At 42.7% G+C, this 25,298-nt stretch overlaps 1 protein-coding gene across 3 annotated transcripts; it reads left to right on the forward strand.

The window, feature by feature from the left end:
* The first annotated feature begins 1,709 nt into the window (after positions 1–1,709).
* Positions 1,710–24,148, forward strand: LOC119742911 (NACHT domain- and WD repeat-containing protein 1-like). 3 transcript variants are annotated; one of them, XM_038219165.1, is made up of 13 exons: positions 1,710–1,962; positions 9,023–9,182; positions 10,501–10,703; positions 12,431–12,788; positions 13,200–13,344; positions 14,703–14,999; positions 15,781–16,018; positions 16,471–17,248; positions 17,829–19,540; positions 20,413–20,955; positions 21,758–21,999; positions 22,755–22,902; positions 23,670–23,945. In XM_038219165.1, exons 2-13 carry the CDS (start codon positions 9,068–9,070, stop codon positions 23,943–23,945), a joined length of 5,055 nt encoding a protein of 1,684 aa, XP_038075093.1. In that variant the 5' UTR covers positions 1,710–1,962; positions 9,023–9,067. The 3 variants fall into 3 exon arrangements, with proteins under 3 accessions (XP_038075093.1, XP_038075095.1, XP_038075094.1); XM_038219167.1 differs by lacking the exon at positions 1,710–1,962 and adding an exon at positions 4,758–4,985 and having other exon boundaries at positions 23,670–24,148; XM_038219166.1 differs by lacking the exon at positions 1,710–1,962 and adding an exon at positions 5,647–5,684.
* Positions 24,149–25,298: the final 1,150 nt, after the last annotated feature.

Genomic DNA, 25,298 nt, shown 5'->3' on the forward strand with positions numbered 1-25,298 from the left:
CCATCCCAATGGTCGTAATAGAGTGACCGTGGAAATCAAACGGAAAAATAGATTGAGCCCAGACGCACTGGCAACGGTCATCGACTTTCCTCCTCTTTTGTTCGAATATTTCTTTGGTTCTTTGATTGTGTACGGTTCAGACCCCGTGCGCCCACGCACCCATAGTCATTAAACGGGGAATAGATTGAGCCCAGACGCATTGGCAACGGTCATCTACGGGGGTGCATACCTATGTTCCCCAATACCTATGTTCCCCAACCCTAGCGCTAACCATAACTCTAACCATAACCCTAAGGATTTTAGGGAACTATGTACTGGTGAGCATAGGTATTTGGGAACATCGGGTAGACCGCATATAGGGTCTTCTTTTATAGTTTTGTTCGAGTATTTATTTGGTTCTGTGTTATACAGTCCAAGACCCCACGCAGGGTCGGCGGAACCGGGGGGGGGGCAGGCCCCCCCCCCCAGTTTTACTCAACAGTGCCCTCTTGCGGTCATAAATGTGCCCCTCGAGCATAAATGTGCCCGAGATGAAAACAACCTTGCCCAAAAATTTCGGATAATTTGTATTCAACCCGTCCCAAAATGGTATGGAGAGTTCTGATATAAACGAGGAATATAAAAACCAAGCCCCCAAACCCTTATCATGCGCTCTGAAATAATGCGTAGTTTGAATAAGGCCAGTTTTGAAGAGCGCCCCCTATTTTGGAAGATGGTATCAGCCCCCCCCCCCCCCCCCCCCCCCTATTACTTTTTAATGAGGCCATGTGTCCGGTGAAAAAAAAACTGTGTCGACATTTCAGTCCGGATGTGCCCAAAAAACTCCTGGATACGCTGCTGCACCGACGGAAGATGCCTTAGTGATGTCCCCCCCCCCCCCCCCCCGTTTGAAAACCGTTCCGCCGCTGCTGACCCCATCCCACGCACCCCTAGCCAGTCGGTCAGGTAGACGCTTTCCATGACGGGCCCTAATTTGCATAGATGAGTTGAGAAGCTGCAACGGCAAGCTTTAGCACATTGACTGAATTTTCAGATCTAGTTTAACAATCTAATAACGCAAAAGAGTTATCATTTCATAATTTCAGCCTCGCGTTATAGTGTGCAACTGCGTAATGTGGCAATTCCGCGCAAAGAGTGATGAGCACTTTCCAGCTTTGAAGGGGCCGTATTTGAACTCACAGCATTTTTAATATGCTCGGAGTGGTCCCTTTAGCTTCACGTCACGTACACTTCGCTCGTCGAAACCCCGTTCTCGTGTTGAATGAACACGAGAACAAGGTTTCGAATGCGAAGAACGGACAAGCGAACGGTGTTTGACTGTTTGCGAACAGGACGCCACTGCAACATTTCAGGTTAATACTCTTCAGCCCACTGAGGGCGCTATTCAAGTAACTTGTTCTCAAGACACCATGGCTGCTTCCAGAGAGTTGTGTCCAATTTATGCCGTTATTTGTGATCTACCGGCGCTTGAAACATAAAGGCTTCACTTCATCAGCTGAGAATGTGAGCTGTGTCACCACTGACATAACTCAGTCACAGACGACAAGCCAATACACTGCAGTATAGAAAGTAAGGGCAAATCTGTGGAACACCAGGTGGACTGTTGCGCAACTGTTAATCTGATTCCCAAGAAATATGCCACAGAGATTAGGTCAGAGACATTTGAGCTCATGATGTGGAACAAATTGGGCGAAGCACAGTAAACTTCGCATATGTCGGAGGGCTGCTGAAAAGATGGATCACCAACTATGACAAGTTCTCACAAGTCCTGATGTTAATGCATCCATCACAGTCACTCTGCCTGGCCAAGGTATACATCTGACCACCGTCAGCTCTGACGCTGAACCTGTCACACGACGTGCTTGCACAGTTCCAGAAGCACTCAAGCCTGCTGCCAAGGCCGAGCTGGAAAACCTGACCCACCGAAATGTGTTGGTAGAAGTAGACGAGCCAAATGACTGGGTAAGCCAAATGTCTTCGGCTAAGAAGAAATCTGGCTCTGTCAGAATCTGCATCGATCCTGGTCCCCTGTATAAATACCTCAAGACGTCTACCCGTGATACTGTCAGCTTGCTGACGAGTCCAGTAAGCTGACTACCTTTGCCGCACCCTGGAGCAGATATTGCTGGAAACGTTTGGCCTTTTGTCATGAAGATGATCAGCAATGAAATCTTTTAGAATTGATTCAAGCCCTGGATGGCTTTGAAGGTGTCCATTTTGTGGCAGAAGCATATGTACGTGTCGACCAACACAATCTTCGTGTTTGCAAACTGCTCCAAAGATGCAAGGAGATGGGGTCAATCCCAACAAGGAGAAATCGCGCTTTGCTGTGAGGGCGTGCGACTCTTGGGTCACATCATGGCCCAAAAGTTGATCCATCGAAGATGGAGGCTGTGCTCAACATGAAGCCACCAACGTGCAAAGATGACATCGACAGGCTGAGAGGCATGTTGAACTACCTCTCAAAATGCCTCCCTGGGTGATGGATCCATTGAATGCACTCACCCGTAAAGATGTCGAGTGGTCATGGAGCGCCTGCCATGACCAGGCCAACAACAAGTTGAAGCATCTACTCACTGAAGCTCCTGTCCTGACCTACTTCGACTTTGAAGAGGAACCTGCCATACACACTGATGCCAGTGACAGATACATCTGTGCGGTTCTACTTCAAGATGACAAACCACTTGCCACACAGCTGTATCTTGCGTGACCCTGAGACCAGGTATATGCGGTCGCTGAAAAGGGAATGTGTGCAGTGGTCTTTGCGCTTGAAAAGTGGCACCAAGAGACCTGTGTACTCCGACTATAGGACACTAGGGAGTAGCGAGAAAAAGCCACTAGACAAGGCGCCTAGACGAATTCAAGAAATGCAGTTATGATCATTGGCCTATAATGTTGAGGTGAAGTATCTGCAGGGCAAACAAACCTCATTGCCGACCTTCTTAGTCGCTCCTTTCCTCAATATGAGCCTAGCCAGAAGGAGTTTGAAACTGTAAACGCCATCCAGTTCCTGACCCTTCCTGATCGAAAAGCGAATACATGAAATCAAACAGATGACAAGCGCACACTAAGTTCTCCTGGAGCGTTGCATTCAGGAGGGATGGCCACAGAACACTAAAACCTCACCTGTACAGATCACACCGTATACATTCTCCGTACGTCCGTGACGAACTCTGCGTCCATGAGGGCCTATAGTGTATCGAAGTGAACGACTTGTCATTCCAAAGTCGAAGAGACAAGTCATCAAGCAAGATTTGCACCTGGGACATAATGGTGTGGAAGGCACTCTGAGACGAGAACGATTATGTCTTCTGGCCTGGCATAAATAATGAATCAGACAGTGGATCGAGTGCTGCGAGACATGCAGAGAATATGAGGTGCCCCAAGCCCCACGTCCGCTAATGTCCCATGACATTCCCAAAAGATTGTGGGACAGCCTGGCATCGGTCTTTTCCACATGTGTGGTATAAGTCCAACTTGTGGGAAATGGATCGTTTGCGCGCACAGCACAACTGGAAAGTCAGTCATAAGCAAGCTGAAACATCACTTTGGCAGATATGGCATACATCATTGTCAGTGACAAAGAGCCACCGTTCTCGTCGCAAGAGTGGAATGACTTTATGCGAATTGGGAAAATTAAGAACAGCACAGTCTCCTCGCACATCAGCAAGGCGAATGGAAAGGCCGAGTCAGCAGTCAAGTCTGAAAAAAAAGATGCTGAAGAAATGTCTCGCCACTGGTGAAGATGAAGACCTTGCCCTTCGACGTAGGATCCCGATTTGCTGTCGTAGCTCACGGATGTTTCGTCGTCTAGACAGCCCTATTGAGACAAGAGTCAGTGGTGAGAACTCGGGGCTCGGACCCGCCACCTCAAGTTTGGCACTTAGGAGTCTACCGACTGGGCTAGGGCTCTCGATCAGTTCAGGGGTGATTTCTAAACATCTATATACCTGTCGGTCTGTACGTGATGGTCATGACGTCAAAAGCCTGAGGCCTGTCCCGATTGGCTGTCGTACTTCACGTGTCAACCGTCCAACCTCTTACCCTCTCCAAATCAAGAATGTGTGTGAGTGCTGACAACTCAGGGCTCGAACCCACCACTACCAGAATTGGCACTCGGGGTTCGACCGACTGGGCCATCGGCTCTCATTTTGTTGACGTGTGATTTTTAATATCTATAAACCAGTGTCGGTCGGTCATGGTCATGTATGTCAAAAGAGAGAGGCCATATGTCCCGATTGGCTTTCGTAGCTCACGTGTGGTTGCACTGCACCTCTCACCCTCTCACAAGTCAATGGGGGAAAATGTCGATGGTGACAACCCCTCGGTTGGCACTCGGCAGTCGACCGCGACTGAGCCATCATGTCTATCCAAACCTGTTGGTCGGTCATGGTCGTGACGTCAAAAGTGAGGCCGGCCCTGATTGGCTGTAATAGTTTACGTTTCGTCCTTCATCCTGCTCACCTCTCGCACGCACGCACGCCCTAACAAAATGATGGTGGTGACATATGGGGCTAGATGAATCTCCTACCCTCACTTTGGCATGCGCCAAATGGGTATCGGCCATCGGATCTGCTGCACTTTTCTTCAGGTGTGTGATTTCTTAAATTTAACCTGTCGGTCTGTGATGGTCGTGACGTCAAAAGAGAGGCCGACCCCGATTGGTTATCATTTTTCACGTGTCGTCATCCAGACCCCCCCCCCCCACCCCCCACCCTCTCACGTCACACGTGGTGGTGGTGACAACTCACGGGGTCGATTTTTCTTGAGTAAAATGAATCACGATCTATGGCTCATGACCTGGGCTATAAGCTCAGCTGGTCTGACAATAGAGGGCGTAATAACGTAAATATTGAGTAGCTTCCATTCGATGCCATGGCTGCTAGTGGTAAACACGCGCACGCCGATGAAGAAAGTGAATGTGGTTTCGTCAGTCTCTAGCTCCATGCTCTGGCGATCACGATGATTTGAAATTCCATAATCAGGTATTGATACTTTTGCTTATTTGTGAGATCTGCAGTAATTTGGAGTGAATTGAACTCTGTAGGGGCCTACTTAGTCCGAAAATTTGGGACTCTCAATACTGTGTATGAGAGTCCCAAAACTTAAGGTATCCATATCGTGCAAAACTTTGTGCTGCATGATAAAACCAGTGTGAATCAAATTTGCAAGCTTCTTACTCACTACAGTTTCTTCAATAATCCCCGAAACTTCTGCCTAACAAAGTTGCTGTTGTGAGCATTGCATCACCAAAATTTCAGCTTTTAATTCTAATTTTGCAGAGAGTTATCGAAATCCATACGTGAGACATCACATTGATGTGTACTGCAATGCATTGTGCAAAAAGACTCCTCAGCTATAACATTTTCATCGTGTAGATAAAACAGCGCCCTCTTGTTGATCTGAGTGAATGTAAAATGTTTCATTTTTTAGCAGAGGGCGCTATGTTCATTTGGCCATTGATTAAAAAACAAGTAAGCTGCAAGGCTCTTCCTACACCTACCCAGAATACATTGGGAATCACACAACCATTTCCAGAGCATGGAGATTGACGTGGGTGGTTTTTGAACTGCCAAAACCTTGCCTTAAAATTGGATTTAAGGTCTCAAATTTTGCAGGTGACATGCTTGCAACTGTAGCATTTTGATGTATGTGTTGTGTGGGCATTAATTAGCCTAATAATGGTGAGTAAAAAAACGTCAGTAGTAATTTTGCACGTTTTTATGCACTCACGGTCCCAGTCTGGGGCCTACTGCCCCGCGTGTATGACCATTGACATGATTGATGGGTTTCTTCATCATTCATTCAGGAATTCCATGGTTTCCTGTTACATCACATTAGCTTGTGTAGTGCAAGCTGTTCATCATGCTTATGATTATGATGATTGTACATGTTTTAGAGTGATTATTGTATTAATGTACCTTGTTGTCCAATAGTACATTTAAATGACAAAACAAAGTCCTGCATATTTTCTTTCTTAAGCTGGCAAAATCGAACAGCACCCTCATGACATGTGCACATACAACTCACAAAATACAAGTAGGCCTACAGTACACCATATAACATATCAAATTCCCATCCCAACATAACAAAACAAGCGAATGCGTGGCCTAGTGCAGTGAATAGTGCGCCAGAGATTACGTTGATGCGCGGTGACACTCATTTTGATTTTCTTTTTTCAATATCCCCAAAACAATAAGAGTTTTTAAGACTAAGACTTCTTTTACGTTTTAAATCAAATCCTACATTTAATATGCAGAATGTCATCTTCGTTTTCTGATTTTTGGCTCTGGTGTATTTTTAAATAAAGTCCAAAATCACATTAGCGTAGGTCTGATTCCCATCTCGTGAACTCATACAAAGTCACAACGAAAATGTAATCATGGAACCAGACGAAAATTCGTCAAATTAAAATTGTAAGTCCCAAAAGACACTCCCTGCACATTTTCAGTGCCGGTCAAATATACAAAATGCTCATTTTGCAGGATAGTTCAAGTAGCTACATGTAGGACTCTACAACTTACAAGTAGTCGTGATTTAGCAATAGGCCTAGTACTTTTTACTAATACTAGTAGACCAAATGTTAGAAAAGGCGATTTGTAGAGTCGTAGTTTTACTCAAACTATGCAGAAGAGACCTGTTGGTTAATCCGGATGCCATAACTTTTTTTTTAAGTTAGTAATTTGTTTCTTTCTAATCACTGTAGCTAAAGGTCGAACATTATGCACACGTGCGTTACATGCAATGGAGGATCCGGGGGGGGGGGGGGGGGAAGGGGGCAACATGCCCCCCCCCCCCTCCGCCAAAAAGAAACAAACCCAATTTTTTTTTTTTTAAGTGACGTCGCAATAAGGCAGGCACTACGTACACCACCATCTGTTCCTAAAAAAAAATGGTTAAAGTGGTCAGAAATTGCCTCAGATCGCACCACAGAGCATCTAAAATCCCCCCCAAAACTTGGGGCCCTTAAGCGGGCCCCAAATCCCACGCCGGAATTCTTTGGACCCACTTTTGGGTGACCAAAAATATATTTGCCCCCCCCCAAAAAAAATTGTGTTCTGGATCCACCCTTGGTTAGATGTCAACCCAATGGTTTGGGACTTCACATGTACTTCCCTTTAAAAACCCTCATGAGCCACGAATCATGAAGAAGATACAGCAACAACTTTACTAAAAAGTAGGATTTTATTTAATGAGATAAAAGTAAGAGCATTTAAATTAAAAAAAAATCACTGAGATCGAGCCTGGGTCATTAGCAGTAGTCAGGCTTTCCTGACGGTAATCAGTGGTGGTGCCAGACTCAAACATTAATTTTTTTGGAGGGGGGGGGGGGGGGGAGCAGGCAAGTGAGTAACTTGAGTCTTTCTGTCTTTCCTTGTTTTCGCTTTTGTTTGATTTTCTTGGGGGGGGGGGCAGGCCCACAAATGTTGCCCCCCCCCCAACTGATCATCATACACACATTTTTATCAGCCTCGACTCCCGGGGCGCATGTACGTTCCTTCACTAACCCCTGGCCGTGAAGAATATGTAAACGACACTTACCGGCTATTTAGTACGTACTACGCATTCGAAAACTACACGCCCTGCATGTAATGCACTCTGGCGTTCCTGAATGGCACGTCACATGTGAACATTTTTTTCAAGACTGCGCGATGCCTGTACGATACGGATCCTGGAAGCCTCGTTTTTCGTCCAAACAAAGCTGTATCTGGTGTTGTAAAGGGACGGCCGAGGTACGTACATTAAATTATGCTAAATAACGCGACCTTGAAATTTCATGTTTGAAAGGATTGATTCTACAAAATAAAAATTTCAATATTTTAAGTATTGCGTTGCACGCATTAAATACATCAACTGCAGTTCTAATTTCAATGCCCCAAATATTGGGACATGTAAATTACACAATTCCAGGGGTTAAGATCGTGTGATGCATGATGAGAACTAACATGGCGTAGCAAGATCGTACCCACGGAAACGAGGTTGGGTCAGTGTTAAACGATAAACAAGTGTGTATTAATGTCAGGAAATCAGACTACCAAAACGTCTTAATCAATCAAAGAACTTAAAACTCATATGGATTCACAGTGTATTTTGCAGTGTTCCAACTGTAACTTGAAAAACATGTTACGGATTCTGCAACTACTATAGCCAAGTGTTTTTAATACTCAGGCATGACAGGTTTAATAAGAACTCATGATGCAACTATTTGTCTTTCCTCAAAAAATCTGCCATCCCCTGTAAAGTAAAAGATGAATAAAAACAAATCCAAATTCTATCTCTGTCAACATCCAGTGCTTCATGCATAGCCCAGCCATGCTGATCGGCTGTACTTTAAACTCCATTGGGTGAGCGAGGAACCGTGTGACGTGGCATCGCAACTGATTCGCAGTTCTTAGTCACCACCAATTTCCCGTTTTGATTTAACATGGAAACACATTTGGCAATGGCTCAGCTTTGTTTCTCACATACAGTGCCATGCAAGACCTGTAGCTGTCTAGCTTGTCATAATTGGAGACTCATTCTTACATCCTGCTGTTGCAAAACAGTTATTTCATATGTATTTTTATGGGCAAGTTGGTGGATGGAATGTACAGGTTTTGATTGTAACAAGAATAATTTTGCCTGTCATCTGTTTTTGAGATGCAAATCTGTTGCTTTTCCAGTCTGATTAATAAGTCTTCAAAATCCTAACTTCAAGTTGAAAGCTACAATACAGTGTGAATTTTCCCTTCATTTATGAACGAGAATGTTTAGAGCTTGATGAAATTTTACTTTTTGTGAAATTTGAGGTAACAATTTTGCTCTAACAAGGCACTAGAGGCGAAAAACCAAAGTGCGCCACGTTAGGGGCCGCGCCACGTTACGGTACACCAACAATATAGGCTACCCCACGGAGCTGAGATCGATGTTTTATGTAGAATGTACTTGGTAAACTACAGGTACTTATTCAATTTCAGGAACATAGCTTGATTGGTCCTTTCTTTGTTCATAATTATATTTTCTTTAAATTTCTTTTGGACAGAATGAGATGCTAACGACATTCAACTGCGATTGGATTTGACCAGCCATGGCAGACTCCAACTATCCAGAAGGATTTGAGTGGCTCGTCCAAGGGAAGACGACAAAACTCCCATCGCAGGACTCGAACGTAGTCCGTGTGTTCCTCAGCTCCACATTCACAGGTTTGTAGTTATTTGCGTGTTACTGAGATGCAATGCTTGAAGACTTGAAGTACTAAATATTCTCCATACTGCACAGTGAATAGTCAGAATTTATTTTGCAACTGTGACGGTCATAATTGCTCCCAGACTCACCTTGTCGTGCTAGCTTGGCTGTGGCTGGGTTTCCATGGCAGCGATTGATTTGTTGATATTTTCTGTGTATAGGATACGGTGCAAGGACATTGCACACAGATCAAGCAAGATTATTAGTTACCTGTTACTGCAGAATCTGCAATGAGGGATAGGATTTTGCCACTGAGTGTCGATATACTAATTCTTCACATATCATATCATTATAATTTCGGAAAAACTTAAGTGCTAATGGACAAGAAATGAAAAAAAAAAAATGAATAAGTGTAGGAATAAATAGGCGGTTCCATTGTTTGGGGACACAATGTCAGTACTTTAATGAATACTTCAGCATTGCTAAATGTTTTTTTTTCTTTCTTTTTTTCTACTTTTAATAATCATTAATGTGGTGATGTGGGCAAAATTATAACAACCGAGGAATGCACGAAGCTGAGGGTACATTGTGCCCTTGAGGATGTAAAAAGTCATGTCCCACATCACAGTAGGTGACACGTGTATTTCCCATCATTAAAGGTACCGGTAATATACAATATTTGCAAACATCAAACAACAAAACTACAACAATTTTATGAAATACCTAACTTTACTGTAAGTGAATAATAGTCTCAAGCATCCTGCGAAATCATGGCACCTGGTGTGCTGTCATTTTCAAGAAATTGGAATTTTCAAATCAGTTTCCAGCGCTGGTCGGCTGACCATTGTTGGGAAAAAAACCTGACTTTTTTTAAATACCCCAGTTTACCAAATTTATTTAGTCCACATTTTGTTTGCAATAAATACGTATAGTGAACGGTTGCAAGCCAGCTGGTCTGGTTCCCTGACCTGACAATTCCGTGATGTCTATAAATGCTCTGTTTCATCCAAAGTGGGATCAGGGAAGCAGACTACAAGAGTAAAAAAAAATTCTCAAGCATCTACATGTGTGAACAGTTGAACACAAAATTTTAAACAGGTCAGTGCAGAAGTGGATATTTGCTATAAAATACTCACCCCAAATCCATATTTTCTGAAAATTACGACAAAAGCAGATGTTGTATATTACCTTTAAGTCAAAAAGATAAAAGATGTGACTAAATTCAAGTCACGTTATAACCATTGCCGTAAGTTCATTCCAGTGTAACACAGGTACAAAAACCATAATAGTTTATTTACATTACAAGTCTTTCTTCATGTTTTTTTTACCACACAGACACAATCCACGAGAGGAACCGGCTTTTGAAGGACGTCTTCCCCGAGTTGCAAAAATACTGTCAGGGGAAAGGACTGGATTTCGAGGTGGTTGATATGAGATGGGGCGTGCGGGACAATGCCACCGCTGATCATCTAACCTCTGCCCTCTGCATCAAAGAGATTGAGACCTGTAAACGGCTGTCGATGGGACCACACTTTGTGGTAGGTGGAATAGGCCCTGTGTTGTCATGGGTCCAAAGGTTTTGGGCCTAAAATTGTATTGTTTTTCTTTGTGTATAGTGAGCTGATTAGCTCGAATGGCATCCTCAAGAGATGGGAAATTGATTTGTTATCGTGTCTTGGATACTGAAATGTTCATTGGTCAAGAACGGCCAAGTGCCCAGTCTATAAAAATAATGGTTACATGATATATACTGCGTTGCATATAAATTACCTCATATACACCAGGGTTCGACGTAAGCGGTAGCCCGCTAGCCAAATGCGAGTCAAAACAGCGGTGAGCTAGTCAAAACCATTCTCTAGTAGCCCGCCTGGCATGTCAAAATTATTGAGATAAGGTATGAAACTTCTCCGCATAGCCGCGGATTTCCACCTTTTTTTTATAATTTGAAAATAATCTGGCAGTCGGCTTTTTTCATGCCGTTGCGCCGCCGATTATTGTACCGTAATCGCTGGCGTACAAATTAATAGAGAAAAAAAAAAAAAAAAAATAGCAAAGAAAAACAAACAATTCTATTGCGGACTATTGAAAAAAAAACAACTGCGGGCTAGTTAAGAGTCTGGTTCACTAGTCTGGCTTGCTTGTGAAGAAAAAAATAGTTAAGGGTGAAGCCTCCACACCGTTGCTTGTAGTTTACTCATGTGTTGCATATAAATAACCTATGCGTTGCACGCGCGTGTAGGACCGGCCCGAGCGCCTCGCGACTGAGAACTGCAAGCGCTCTGTCTCATGTCGGGAAGAAAAGCTTGCAGTTTTCAAAAGGTTACACGCAGTGATTTAATTTATTTCTTGCACAGTAACTTACAAGCCTTTATCTTTTTGACTTATTGGCACGATATAACTAAACAATTGTTAACTGCTGTGGTGTGGGATGTGCCGTTTTTAACCCCCTCAGGGCACATATTTATGTGCCCTCGGTTGTTAAAAATGCCATATATCGCACATCACAGCAGTCATCAATTAGTAAGTTTTGGTTTGACAGTCATTGTGTACTGTTTTGAGTGATAGGGTCTACTCGTTGGCCATTTCCCAGGTTTGCAGCAAACACTGCTAGCATTTTGACTTTGGGTGTGATCCATGGCTACATTGCATATTACAGGTTTATGGCTTCTAACTATAGTGCTCGTGAACAAAGACAAAGATATTCTAGGGAACTGCCAGCATAGGGCTAGGTAGCTCAGTTGTTAGAGCAGCGCTCCAATTAATGTCTATTATCAATTTTGTAAAAATGATTTGATTCTGTTAAATGAAGACACTTATTTCCATACACAAAGAACTAAGGAACCAACTTTAGGAAACCAAAAAGAGGTAAACATTTAGGGATGTATTTTTTTTTTGGGGGGGGGGGCATGTTCCAAAAATGGGGAAGGGGAACAGACGAGTCCATGCAGGCAGGAACAGTACTTGGCACTGTGGGACCCACTTGTTAAAGCTCTTCAGTGTGTGGGACACGGCGTGTGGTCACGATGGCACAAAGTAAACCCAACGTACGTCACGCTTTGTGAACATGTGCATTGGGCACACTCCCTCACCCTCTTTGGTGGTTGCTAGGAGAGGGGTAATGACATTTACGTTTCGTTTATAGCTCTCTCTCTATGTTAGATTGTTGAAAGAGTACTTTGGCACAATGTCAAAGCTCCTAGAAGTACAAATAATGTTTTTTTCTAGTTTTGGACTTAACATAGTTTTGTACTTATTTCCTCTCTAGGGTTTTCTAGGAAATAAATATGGCTATCGACCTTTGCCCCCAGTGGTTGAGTCCGCCCACTTTGAAAAGTTGGCTTGCTCTGTCCAATCACTGGGCGTGGAACCTGACGAGTCCCAATTGTTAGCCAATTGGTACGTCCAGGACACCAATGCCACGCCCCCAGTGCATGTGCTGCAGCCAATCACGTCGCGCCTTCCAAACTTCTACAATGCTGAACAGCCCGAGTTGCAACAGAAGGAACGAGACGATTGGTGGAAGACCTTTGGGAGGCTGCAGAGGCTTTTGCAGAGAGGGGCAAGAGCCGCTGTCAAAGAAGGGCTCATCACAGAGGAAGAATCTGCAGTTTATTTTGAATCAGGTAAGGAAGTCAAGGTTTGTCCAAGACTTTTTTGGATAGTCAGAAGAAATTTTGAATTGGAAGTTTGATGGTGATGTGGACAGCATGAATCATGCAAAAAAATGTTTAAAAATGCTTCTTAAACATCATTGAGAAACTCTTGCAAAGAACGTTGGAAATAGTGCTTTTTATTTATAGCAGTGTCTTGTTTGTCCAGTATGTCCCTGTTGCATAGCTGCAACAAAATCTTCAATCACTTATTGCAGTATTTTTTTTTTCCATTTGTAGAATAAGCATATGTGCGTATTGTGTTGGTCACACCATTCTCCTCTGTGCAGTAACTTTCATCACACATCGTATGTTTTCCTTATTTGTAAAAAAATTATTGTATATTGTTGTATCCTTACCAATCCCAATTTATTCTGTTTACAGTGACTGAAATTGAAGTAAGGGAGGGTTTAATGGGAGTGGTAGACCCATCTGCAAGCTGTCTCTTCTTCCTGCGTGATCTTGAGGGTTTGGGAGTCAAGATGGAAGATGAGGCCACAAGACGTTATCTGGACATTGACGAGGATGGGTTGGTATCAGAAAATCAGAGACAAATGAAAATTGACAAGAGTTAAAAAAGTTGTCAAAGTTGTTGCTGAAATAGTACTCTGGATGTTTAAGGTGCAAATTATTTTCCAATTACTTCTCTTGGGAGTTTGAAATTCATGAAAAGCAGAAAGCAAAAATAAGGAGAAATTTGGAACCCATGTATACCTTTTTTTGAGCCTGGAAAAGAGACATTCAATTTCGCAGAGTTGTCAGCAGCTGTCACAGGTCATCATAAACACAAGTCAATTGCAACTCAGCCAGACGCAAGCTATTCAAATGAACTGTCCGAGGAATTCCCTTTTCAATGTTTTTCCTATTACCTGACTTATCGACAGGGTTCCCAGCCACTCTCGAAATCAGGGAAAACCTTGAAAACTCAGGGACTTTGGGAAAACACCAAAAGATCTGGGGAAAATTGAGGTATTTGACAGTGACCCAGAAGGGAAAGGATTTGGAAAGATTTCCATATAAGAAGTTCACTCAACACCCTGTGTACAAACCCTATGAGAGTGGACTGAAAAATTTTAAGTGTTTTCTGAGAAAATGCTTGTATTTTCTCACTGCTCAAATTGACTTTGATGACATGAAATTGCTATCTGGGGGCTTGTTAGTCTATACAGAGGAAAATTAGTGAACTTCTTATATGGAAATCTTTCCAAGGATTTCACCTGTTTGTCCTGTGTGCCTCTTGTGCCATGTGTCCAAGTTGTGTTCATTGACTGACTGGCTATATGGTGGCTTTTTAGTGTTTATGCAGTGTGAATATTACAAGCCTCTCCAGACAGTAACAATTGGTTGGGTTGCAACTACCTCTTGACTTACCAGCAACCTTGTCAACCCTCCTGCTATTTAAACAGTCACAGACAGTCAAAATTTTCATCGGATTCCCCTTTTAACACAGGCTAGTCACCAGCAGTCAGATCATAAAGCAAGCACTGTGACTAGTCGAACTCAGTCAGCAGACCATGAACAGACAAAGTAGGCAAGTTGTGGGCACAGCTGGCTTATCATTACCCACAGTCAAAGCAGAGCTGTTTTGAGTAACATAAACAGTCACAGCCAGTCATTCCTGCTTTATGTAGGCTGGGAATTCTTAAGTGTTGAAAACAGTCACTCGATTGATTTTGACTGCAAGGACAACTTGGCACAGAATGTATGTTTGCATAAGAGGGTTAAAGTGAAACTACTTTCTCGTGGAATTTTCGAAATTTCTCAGGGAAATATCAGGGAAGGCTCAGGGAAGTAAAAATGCTGGGTGCCCTGTACATTTGTATTGACTGCTCACACTTCTGTCTTTTGGATCCAGAATCTAACCTCAACTCCTCATGTTCCCAACAGGTCAGTTGACAGCAATGCCCAGACCTCCCTGAAGAATCTCAAGACCAACTACCTGCCATCCATCCTAGGAGAGGAAGCCATCCACAGATTCAGCCTTCCCTGGACCCCATCAGGCATCGACCCCTCCCACCCTGTGCATGCCCAGTACCTAGACGACATCTGCAACAGATTCAGGGATGGCATTAGAGGGATGATTGACAGGAGTCTGGAACAGAGGTCAAAGGTCACAGATCAAGCTGTGGCTGATGTGTACGAAGAGCTTTTGCACCATGCTGAGTTTTGTGACAGAAAATGCAGGTGAGGCATGTGATGAGTTAGTAATCCATTAGCAAGTGTACTACATTGTATTACATTGTGTTTATTCACTGTTAAATTCATAAAACCATAGAGTGCTCAGATGGTTTCAGGCGCTGCAGGGAGTAAAAGGCAGGGCAATTTCAGGTGCTAGAGTTACTAAGGGGTTAATCCATAAGAATTATGTTAACGTGTTAAACAGATTTTGAAACTAATATTAGGATAAAGCAAAAATGGCTGGTTATCTGAACTTGTGCCTTCATGAGTATCCTACCTGGGCTCTACCTACTAAGCTACATCCAGCCCTATGTTAGTGGTCTTCTTAATACAGGTTTTCAGCCACTCTGGAAATCACAGAAACCCTTGAAAATTAGTTTCCATTTTTCCAGTCGGGGACAACTCGGGGAATTAGGGAAAAACACCAAAAATCTGAGAAAACTCAGGGAATCCCAGAAGGGAAAGATTTTCACAAGTTTGGAGTGTGTGCATCTCCTGTCCTGTGTACAGGTTTTGTGCATTGACTGACTGGTTAAGGTGTTTTTTGGGTCTGTGTGTGATCAGTATCTTAGTTGCATTGCTGCAACCACCTCTTGACTTTGCGATCCCAGCAACCTCATTTAAGTGAAAATATTTCTCATGGAATTTTGGATTTTTTTTAGGGAAATATCAGGGAATTTTGTGTTTTTAAGTAGTGGGAACCGTGTAATAGATTTTTTACATGCAATGTAGATATCCCATAGATTGGAGAAACATTGACAACATTTACTTGAATTTCTCGACGTAGTGTGTTTCATGGACGGCAGGAGCTCATGACCAACATCCGAGATTTCCTGTCCCTGAAGCCAGGCAGACCGCTGGTTGTACACGGAGTCTCAGGATCAGGCAAGACATCGGTCATGGCCATGCTGGCCAAGAACGCCTGTGATTGGCTGAAGCAGGAGGTGGTCGTGGTGTTGCGATTTCTGGGCACGTCCGGCCAGAGTTCGGGAATCCATGCCGTGCTACAGTCAGTGTGTAGACAGGTATGTATCCATATTTTTTATGAAGTTTTGAAAACCATATAAAGCTCGCATACAAATCATGTAAGCTAACACGCTGAAAAGAGAATTTCCTAAATTGGAATATCCTTTGTTTTTAAATTCTGTTGATCCAGCTGATGGATGCACTGGCACATTCAGATGGGGTCTTGGAGGGGGCACATATCTTCAAAAAAACTAAATCAAAATTTTAACTGCATGAGATACGTGTCATTTGTTGCATTCCTGTAGTACCCTTGCAAATGGCACTCTGGTTTCACCTCTGGTATGTGTTGTTGTGATCCCAGCTAAGTAGCTGCAATATCTTCAAATTTCGTTTTTGAGTAAAGAGAAATAGAGATATAATCTGCAGTGAATTTTAAAATTGTATTGGAAGAAGTATAACTTGTCCTTTTGCACATTTTAATAGTGTCATTTTTTTTATGCCATGGCCACAGATATGCTATGCGTACAACCTGAAGCAGCCATGTTCCACCACACTTGGTGATTACACAGATCTGACAAAACTCTTCAGAAAGCTCGTAGCTACGGTGGCTACTCCAGAGAAGCCTTTGTTGCTGATTTTTGACAGCGTTGATCAACTGTCCGCTGCCAACGATGCCCATGCCGTGAACTGGCTGCCCATGTCTTTTCCATCGCACGTTCTGATCGTGGCATCCATGCTGTCACTTGACGAGCACAGATGCCAGGAGAAGATGCGACTCCTGCTCGCGGATGACAGTTGCTATCTTGAGATGCAGCCGGTTCCCCAGGAGACGGGTCTCGAGATACTCAACAGCTGGCTTGAGGTGAAGCGTCGTAAGTTGACGGAAGAGCAGCTCATCAAAGTTTCTGAGGCCTTCTCCAAGTGTCCGCAACCCCTGTTTCTGAAGCTGCTGTTTGAAAACGTCCTGCAGTGGAAATCCTACACCGGGATGTCCTCAGAGAGGATGCTGCCCACCAGCGTCCGGGAAGCCATCACGAACCTCTTTGAGGAGTTGGAGCACAAGCACGGCCAGATTGTCATCTCCCATGCCCTGGGATACATCTCGGCAGCCAAGAGTGGCATCACAGAGGCAGAGATTGAGGATGTCTTGTCATGCGATGATGAGGTGCTGAATGATGTGTACCAATATTGGGATCCACCTGCAGAAAACATCGTGCGGACGCCTCCCTCTCTCTGGAAGAGAATTCACTACGATGTCAATGAGTTTCTGTCTGAACGACAGTCAGGAGGTAGATATGCTCATTTGCTGTATCATAAGCTTGTAGCTGCCAATAAAAGTATCTAAACAGTTTTGTCATAAAGCAACTCAAGTGGAGTATAATTTTCTTAGGTCTGCCTTAAAAACTTAACAAGAATGTTTTGCATTTGAGGATAAGGTGCAGCTTTATTGGTAGTTTCTGTGTCATTAGCAATTCAGACTTTGCCCTTGCATTAGGAGGGTTTATGAGCAATTTGATCTTCGTTGGCAATGCTTCTTGCACAAACATACTGTCTGAGAACAATATTGGGTTTTCAATTGCTGTTGAATGCTGTACTAATCAAACCTGGCGAGGGGGTAGGATAGGATTTCATTTTTGCCAAAAAGTAGGAATATTATTTTGAGAAGTGAAATGCGTGCTCTTTAGAACATAATAGAGGAGGCTTTCTTGAAAGTGGGAACTTAAACCCACCTTGAACTGATATTACTCTGAGTGGAGTGGGCATTCATTTGAGACAAACACATCCTTGTCTACATGTAATTCACATGAGTAAGAACATATACATGTACACTGTAGTATGTATAACTCTGTGTATTTGTGTAATCCACAGGTAAGACTGTCGTTGCTTGGTACCATCGCCAATTTATTGAAGCTGCAGACGACCGCTACCTCATTAAAGAAGAAATTATCTCGGCCCGTCACCAGCTGCTCGCTGAAATGTTCCTTGGTTCTTATAGCGTAGGGAAAGTGCGACCTATCACCTTGCATAAGCGCAGTAAGGTGTTTCCTGAAGCCGATCGACAGGTGGCACCTCAACCGTTGGAGTTCAGCAATGGTGTCTATAACAGAAGGAAGCTGATAGAGCTGCCACATCACCTTGCTGAAGCAGGAATGTTGGAGGAGCTAGTCTCTCATGTCCTCTGTAACTTCAACTGGCTCCTAACCAAATTGGTATCCTTCAGTTTCCTGGAGTTGATGTTGGATTTCCGCCCATTAACTGAGGAGATCATCATTCTAATAGAGACCATGTATCTCGCAAGCAGCAACCTCAAGGTAGATCCTTTCTCCCTGGCTGGACAGTTGATTGGACGGATTGGTGATTACGGAAGCAAGTATCCTAACCTGGAGAAGCTAATCCAACAGGCGAAGGATTGGATAAGAAGCACCAAGCTCCCAGTATTTGTACCAAGTGCTCCATGCTTGATACCTCCTGGTGGACCACTGCGCACAGTCTTTGGAGGCCATCCCAGTTTGGTCTTAAGAGTAATGTGCACTCCGTCGGGGGAACTCATGTTATCCGCTTGTCTTGATTCAGAGGGCCACCCGATGTTCAATGTCTGGAACATGTCGACTTTGGAGGTTGTCCATAACTTGCAGAAAAAGAACGACAAATCTCCCTTGGTCAAAAACAGCAAGGTGAACATGTGCATCAGCCAAAGTAGTCGGTATGTCATCTTTGGCAAGAATTCCCTGGCGTTGTTTGACCTGGTCACTGGAGAGTGTTTGCGGGAGTTAGACACTGACGGCCTCACAAGCTTTAGCAATCTGACATTTGATGAGAAGGATTCAAGGGTTTTTGCTTGTGCCGAGCCTGGAAATGTGGTGTGCATCTGGAGCTTCGCTGATGGTCAGAAAATAGCATCCATGCAGCACCCAGCGGAGGCTATCTTCATCACGACGCTATCATCTGGAGAAGATCTTCTCTCTGTTTGCAGAGATGGGAAACTTAGAGTGTGGTCTTTGAAATCACAAGAGTGCGTTATGTGTCAGACTGGGTACGATGAAGGCAAGGTGGTGGCATGTGCTGCTCTTACCCCAGGAGCTAACCATCTGGTAACAGGCAGCTCAGACGGTCTGATAAAAATCTGGTCTGTGCCGCTGACCCTCCCTTCTTCGGCAGAGAGCATTACCTTGGAGTCGGAGATCACCGTATCCGTTAAGGAACCTCTACTGAGTATTGTCCCCCATTCAGACACTACCTTTGTGCTGCGAGACAGCAGCAGCATTAGTCGAATCATTCACCTCGTTCCAGAGAGAGATCCAACGGTTCTTGACCTGAAGGGGCATGATGGGCTGATAACGTGTGTCTGGACCCATCAAGGAGTTGCAGGAGACGGTGACAGGCCATCCTTTGTAGTGACAGGGTCAAAGGACGACACGTTGAAAGTCTGGTCCCTGGATGATGGTAGATGCCTCAACACATTGAAGGGGCACTCCTCCTGGATTTCTGATGTTACTGTGTTGACCATGGAGGATGGGCCACGAGTGCTGTCGGCTTGCAATGATAAGACTGTGAAGATGTGGATACCAACCAAAGGAGAGGCAAGTATACCTTAGCAACTATCACAATTACATGTATAAATCTTTTACATCAAAGATTTATGCTCTCATGTATTAATTGAGATTGAACTAAACATCAATTTGACCCTCAATACAAATTAGGAAAATAACCCTACTTTAACAACAGCGAGTGACCAGGGATTTATTTGGCATTCATAAATACCTAAGACAGTTTACCCGCTCCTATTTGTAGAGAGCCTGTCACGTGGCCGGTTTTAAACGGTTGATAAAGACCGGCTGGCTGGTCTTAAATACTTTTCCAGTGTCCCTTGAAATTTGGACTCCTTTAAATTCTGGTGCCTTTTAGTTACCGTTTTATTGGTTTAACGTTCACAATGTTCATGTAGGCATGCCCAATACTACGGTACCAGGGAGTCAGTACTTGTACATTTGTATTTCATAAATTCACACTACACCAGAACAGCTGCGTTTCGCACCACATCACGCAGTACACCTGACGCGCGCGTCGATCTTCATGAAGTAAACTTGTTGAACAAAATTGTTGGAAATTTATAATTTTTGACTTGTTTTGACTTTTGGACCAAACAGTGTTGATTTTTTTTGGGACCGAAAAAGGTATTTATGAATGGGAATAAATATATGCTTGGCCGGTATTAAACACTATGTTTAAGACCTGTTGGATGCTGATAATGACCCTATCAGCATCCAGACTCCAACCGGTATTAAACAGAGTGTTTAAAACTGGCCAAGCACGCATTTATTCTCTTATTAAAGACAATATCTCCATCTTATTTCATAGTGATGTTTTTGTTCCTGAGCATGCCATTATTATCTTCATTGTTAGTCTTTGGCTCACATACTGGGTTTTGTATTTATGCTACTTTCTTTTTTAGGTAACAAAAAGAGACAGGCATGAGCTATCGGTACTGTGCAATGCTCTGTTTAAGGGTACCAGCTCTCTAATAGGTGTGTCGGGGAGCAAGGATAAACAGACCAAGTTCTGGAACTTGGATGATGCCAGATGCTTCAAATCAGTAAGCTGTGCCTCGGTTGCCATGGAGATCCTGGAACCACAGGAGATGGTAGTCTGTGGCACAGACACTGGAGAGGTGGTAGCTTTTCAGTTGGAAACAGGGTCTGAAGTCTGGCGCTGGCCTCTGTTCAAGAAGAGCATCGCGGTGATTGCCCTGGCCGCAAGGCAGACCGTTCTGGTGTGCTCCAAAGAGCCCTCAGACAAATCAATCAGGGTGTGTGATGGAGCTAACCAACTGGAAGAAAAGTTCAGGTTGGTCGGACATGCCGAGGCTACAACCATTCTGAGATCAGTGGTTGGTGAGGAGAATCCCATGTACTTGTCGGCTTCCAAGATGGCCGGCGAGATCAAAGCGTGGGATGATGTCATGGGAAACTGCCTGACAACTATGATGCATGAACAGGTGAGTTATGAACAATTGCCTACATTTTGTATTTTATGTTTGCAAAATAGACCTTGTGCATTGGAGTCACACCAGCAGGTGTTCTTTGTTATATTAATTTAGTTAAAAAGAATGCACAAAAGGAATACTCATGCCTATTCCACAGAAGCGAAACATTTGCCCTCTGACTCTGCCTTAACGCGTAAATTCTATTGGGACATTGTTTTTTTTCTACTTGGTCTTTGCATATAATTATTGTTGTCATCTTTCTTTTCATTTGTTCCACAAAATCTAGATAAGTGAGTGCTTTTTGCTTGCTTATATCTAGGAATGCACATGTAGTAATGATACACATTAATCATGCTGCAAGTATTTGTTATTCATATTTTTATAATTTTTATTCATGTTCAAGAATAAGAATTTTGCTGGATCTTCATACTTCAGATTGAGTTGTTTTCTAAATCTTGCTGTTTGGAGCAAATAATATGACACTTTTTAGGCAAGAAATAGGCCTATTTGATAGTTTGCACTCATTTCCAAGAAAATGTTCAGTTTCTTTTGTGAAACTCTTAACCATTATGGTGGATTATGATTACATTCGAAGCACTCAAATACTCTTTGAAAAGGTCCTGCTAGCATCTGAAACGTTGGGCCCTCTAGTTTTTTAAATTTGCATATTTCAGGTCAATCCAGTTGGTTTACTGCAGTTTGAGTCATTTTCTTTGTTGAAAATATTGCTGTAAAAGTTACAATAACACATACAACTCTATATTGAGGTCATTCTGCAAATACTTGTACTCCTTTTTTGGTGGTCTCATATCAGGTCATGTCCATGGAAGTTTCCCCCAACTCCAAGTTTCTGGCCACCGGCTCCAATAAGGGCACCGTCAAGGTCTGGTCGTTAGGCAGGACTTCCCTGGGTAGTCTAATGGCCGAGTTGACCGGTCTGTACAATGACACCATCGTCTGTTTGGCATTTGATCGGGAGAATCGTTACCTTGTCTCGGGGGCTCACACTGGCCAGGACCAGTTGCTGATATGGGACTTCCAAGGGAATAAGAAGAGGTATGGTTCAGCTGAAAAGGAAAATCATATTGTCACAAAGGCAGCATCCTAAAGACTGCAATAGGAAAGCTTTAAGTAAGCAAAGTCTGTCACCAGCCAATATGGCTCATCAGGTTCGGGCTCATCTCTGGTTCCTAGGTATGAAACAATCGGGGATATTTCTATCCCCCTGGATGGGATGCCAGTCCATTGCAGATTATTGCCCAACTAATGCGGTTACCCATTTGTACTCCTGGGTGGGGAGAGGCAAGTGGGGGTGAAGTGGCCAGCTCAAGGACACAATATGGCCAGCATCTGGATTTGAACCCCTGATCACAAGTCACAAACCCGAAACAGTAGGCCGCACTCCCCGTTATGAAAGCCCTGAGCTCTACATACACATGTATCGATATAAGCAGGCCAAATTCCGTGTAAAATTGGTCTCAGCTTGGGCTACTGTTCACCTGAAAAGTATTTATTTTTTTCCTTTTTTTACTTCAAAATCCAGTATGATCTCCAACTCAAAAGGTTTTATAGAGTGGCAAATCTTGTGTAAAATTTGTCTCAGTTTTGGGGACTTAAGCTCTTCTTTCCACTCTCACTTCCACAAAAGAAAAGATGGGATCTCCTTGTTAATGAAATGTTCTCAATCTTGACATTGTATTTGAAAATATAGTGAGCCCCTTGCAAATGTTTCTTGCGGATTTCAGGAATTAAAAAAAATGAAATGGGGTAGATAAACACTTTTCTTTTTTTTCCCGCCAAATTGCCAACAGATACTTGGTTGGGCACACCCATGCTGTGATGTCAGTCAGCGTGACGGTCAACAACAAGTATGTGTTCAGTAGCTCACGAGACTGCACCATCAAGGCATGGAGTCTGGAGAGTGCCGACTTGCTGGCTTCTTTCGACTGCCAGTCACAGGTGAGTTCTGCTCACGGGCAATCGCTGGAGGCAAAATCGTGTGTCTGTTCGAAAGTGTCCAATATCCTCTGCTTTGAACAGCACTCTAAAACGTGTTGGGTTTGGGTTTGCCTCAGCTCACATACACTCAACCAAAAAAGAAAGTGCCCCCCTTCCAATGCTTTTTTGTGTTACTCAAAAACTACTGAGCACCTCTCTCTCAAATTACGACTAATCAGTACAGAAATTCCTTAGCAATCCAGCCATACTCTTCGTTTGGCCCAAACAGTGATTTGTGTACGAATTTATGCAATTTATGACAAATGATACCGAAAACAGTTGCACTTTTGTATACGTGCAAGTTGTGGTTCACACTCACCTTGCATGTATACCAAAGTGGAACTATTTTTCAGTACCATTTGTCATAAATTGCATAATTTTGTACACATTATCACTGTTTTGGGCCAAACAAAGAGTATGGCTGGATTGCTAAAGAATTTCTGTACTGATCAGTCATAATTTGAGCAAGATGTGGCCAGTAGTTTTTGAGTTTAAAAGTATAAAGGGGGACTTTCTTTTTTGGTTGAGCGTATACTATGCTCCATTGTTAAACTGAACATTTTATTTCCAAATAGTAATTTTTTTTCCAGACAAGATTGTTTAATTGTATGTTCCAAATTTGTGAGAGAGATCTTTAATATTTTGTCAAAAGACTCGCAACTTTAGACAAAGATATCTCAGTGAATCCTTTTTTTTTTAATGTGTAGGTTTTTAACTTTTCAATACAGGTCAAATTCTTCAAATTTGTCGAATTTGCCGAGGACCACTACCGCTTCATTGCAACCAACCAGTCGGGTACCATTGCAATGCTGGACCTTTTGCTAGAGAAAGCCGAACGGGGTAAAAAGGACGAGCAGGGTACTAGACAAAGCATGAGCTTGCCTCCTCCGAGGTCAGAGGTCAATGGAAATGCTTCAAATGAATCAACACCTCATACTAATGGTTGGAATGATAAAGGTAATAAAAGGAAAAAGAAAATGTCAAAAGTTTGTGTAGCAATCTGAAGTTGGGTAATGTCTAAAACAAAGATCAGTTGGAATATATATCGTTTTTGCAATCAATCAAAAGTCAACCACTACTGCCGTTAAAGGGGTATTATGGCCTGAAATCCCCGAAAACTTCATGTTTTGGATTGATTACTTATACTATGTTGAAGGTCTAGTTAAAAGGAAACTATCCTACTGTCTTACCGTTACCAAGAAACAACGGAAAAAAACCTGGTTGTTTACATCAGACGCGATGGGATATTCCTGTCGTCGTTTTCATTCAACGAACGATACACGTTGTGTGTGCCACATAAATTACACACAGCAACAAAATACAAAATTTTGTTTCGTGCACATCCACAGAAATATGACCGCTGTGTGGCTGGAATCAAAACTAGCATTGAACAGCTTGATTTTTCTGGGAAACAAAATTGTGACCCCCAAATTTGTTCTCACATGGTTCTCGCAAGAATAACACAAACACCCAGTTTTTAAAGGATGGTTGTGTGGACGTTTATATTCCACTTTTAAATGCTCTTTCCATCGATAGTATCATTTTGTTTAAAACACGTTTTATAGCCCAATTGGGTGCATTCCAGGCCGTAGTGTCCCTTTAATAAGTCCCACCAAACGTGCCTGAAAGATTTCGACGAGGGCCGAATGCAGAAGCAGACAAGTGAGAATGGAAATGATTGTATTTTAAGAAAACCTAAAAGGCAATAAGACCAATTTTTTTTGCACATTAATTAACCAGATTCTTTATTAACAATTTGTGTGTGACAAAATGCTGCTGTATTTTTGGGAAAAGAGCCCACATAGTTTTCATCAATAAACTATGTGTATATCTTTAAAGGTTTTTTATTCTGACTGCTGTGTTATATTAAAGTGAATTTAACAGGTTTTTTTTAGACATAAATGCTTTTAAACTCGTGTCTATCTCTTATATCTGTTTGCTTGTATATTTCCTTGTGTGCAATAGAACGTTAGAAAAAGTAAACCTTTAGTTTTCTGTTAAAGAATTTTGAATTTTATTCAAGTTGAAACATTTCGAAATTTTTATTTTTTACTATTTTTTTATATTTTTTTTTTAGATTTCCATGTGCGCTTTAGAATTTTAGAAAACTGTGATCCTATACTTTTGTGTTTTATTTGTATTCTATTTTATAATAACGAACTATTTTTCTTGGAAATATTTGGATTCGTGTATTTTTGCTACCATTATTGAAAACACTCAACATCTATATAGACCGTTTAACCCTGTACTTAAATCACCATTTCAAATCAAAACTTGTAATTTATAAATTACAAGTTCCAAAGCACAGTTAACTCTATTTTTCTATAAGACTGCTTGTTATGCTATTTTTAGATAAT

The sequence above is a fragment of the Patiria miniata genome, unplaced genomic scaffold (genome assembly GCF_015706575.1).
Source record: "Patiria miniata isolate m_02_andy unplaced genomic scaffold, ASM1570657v1 HiC_scaffold_6, whole genome shotgun sequence".
In the NCBI taxonomy this organism is placed as follows: domain Eukaryota; kingdom Metazoa; phylum Echinodermata; class Asteroidea; order Valvatida; family Asterinidae; genus Patiria; species Patiria miniata.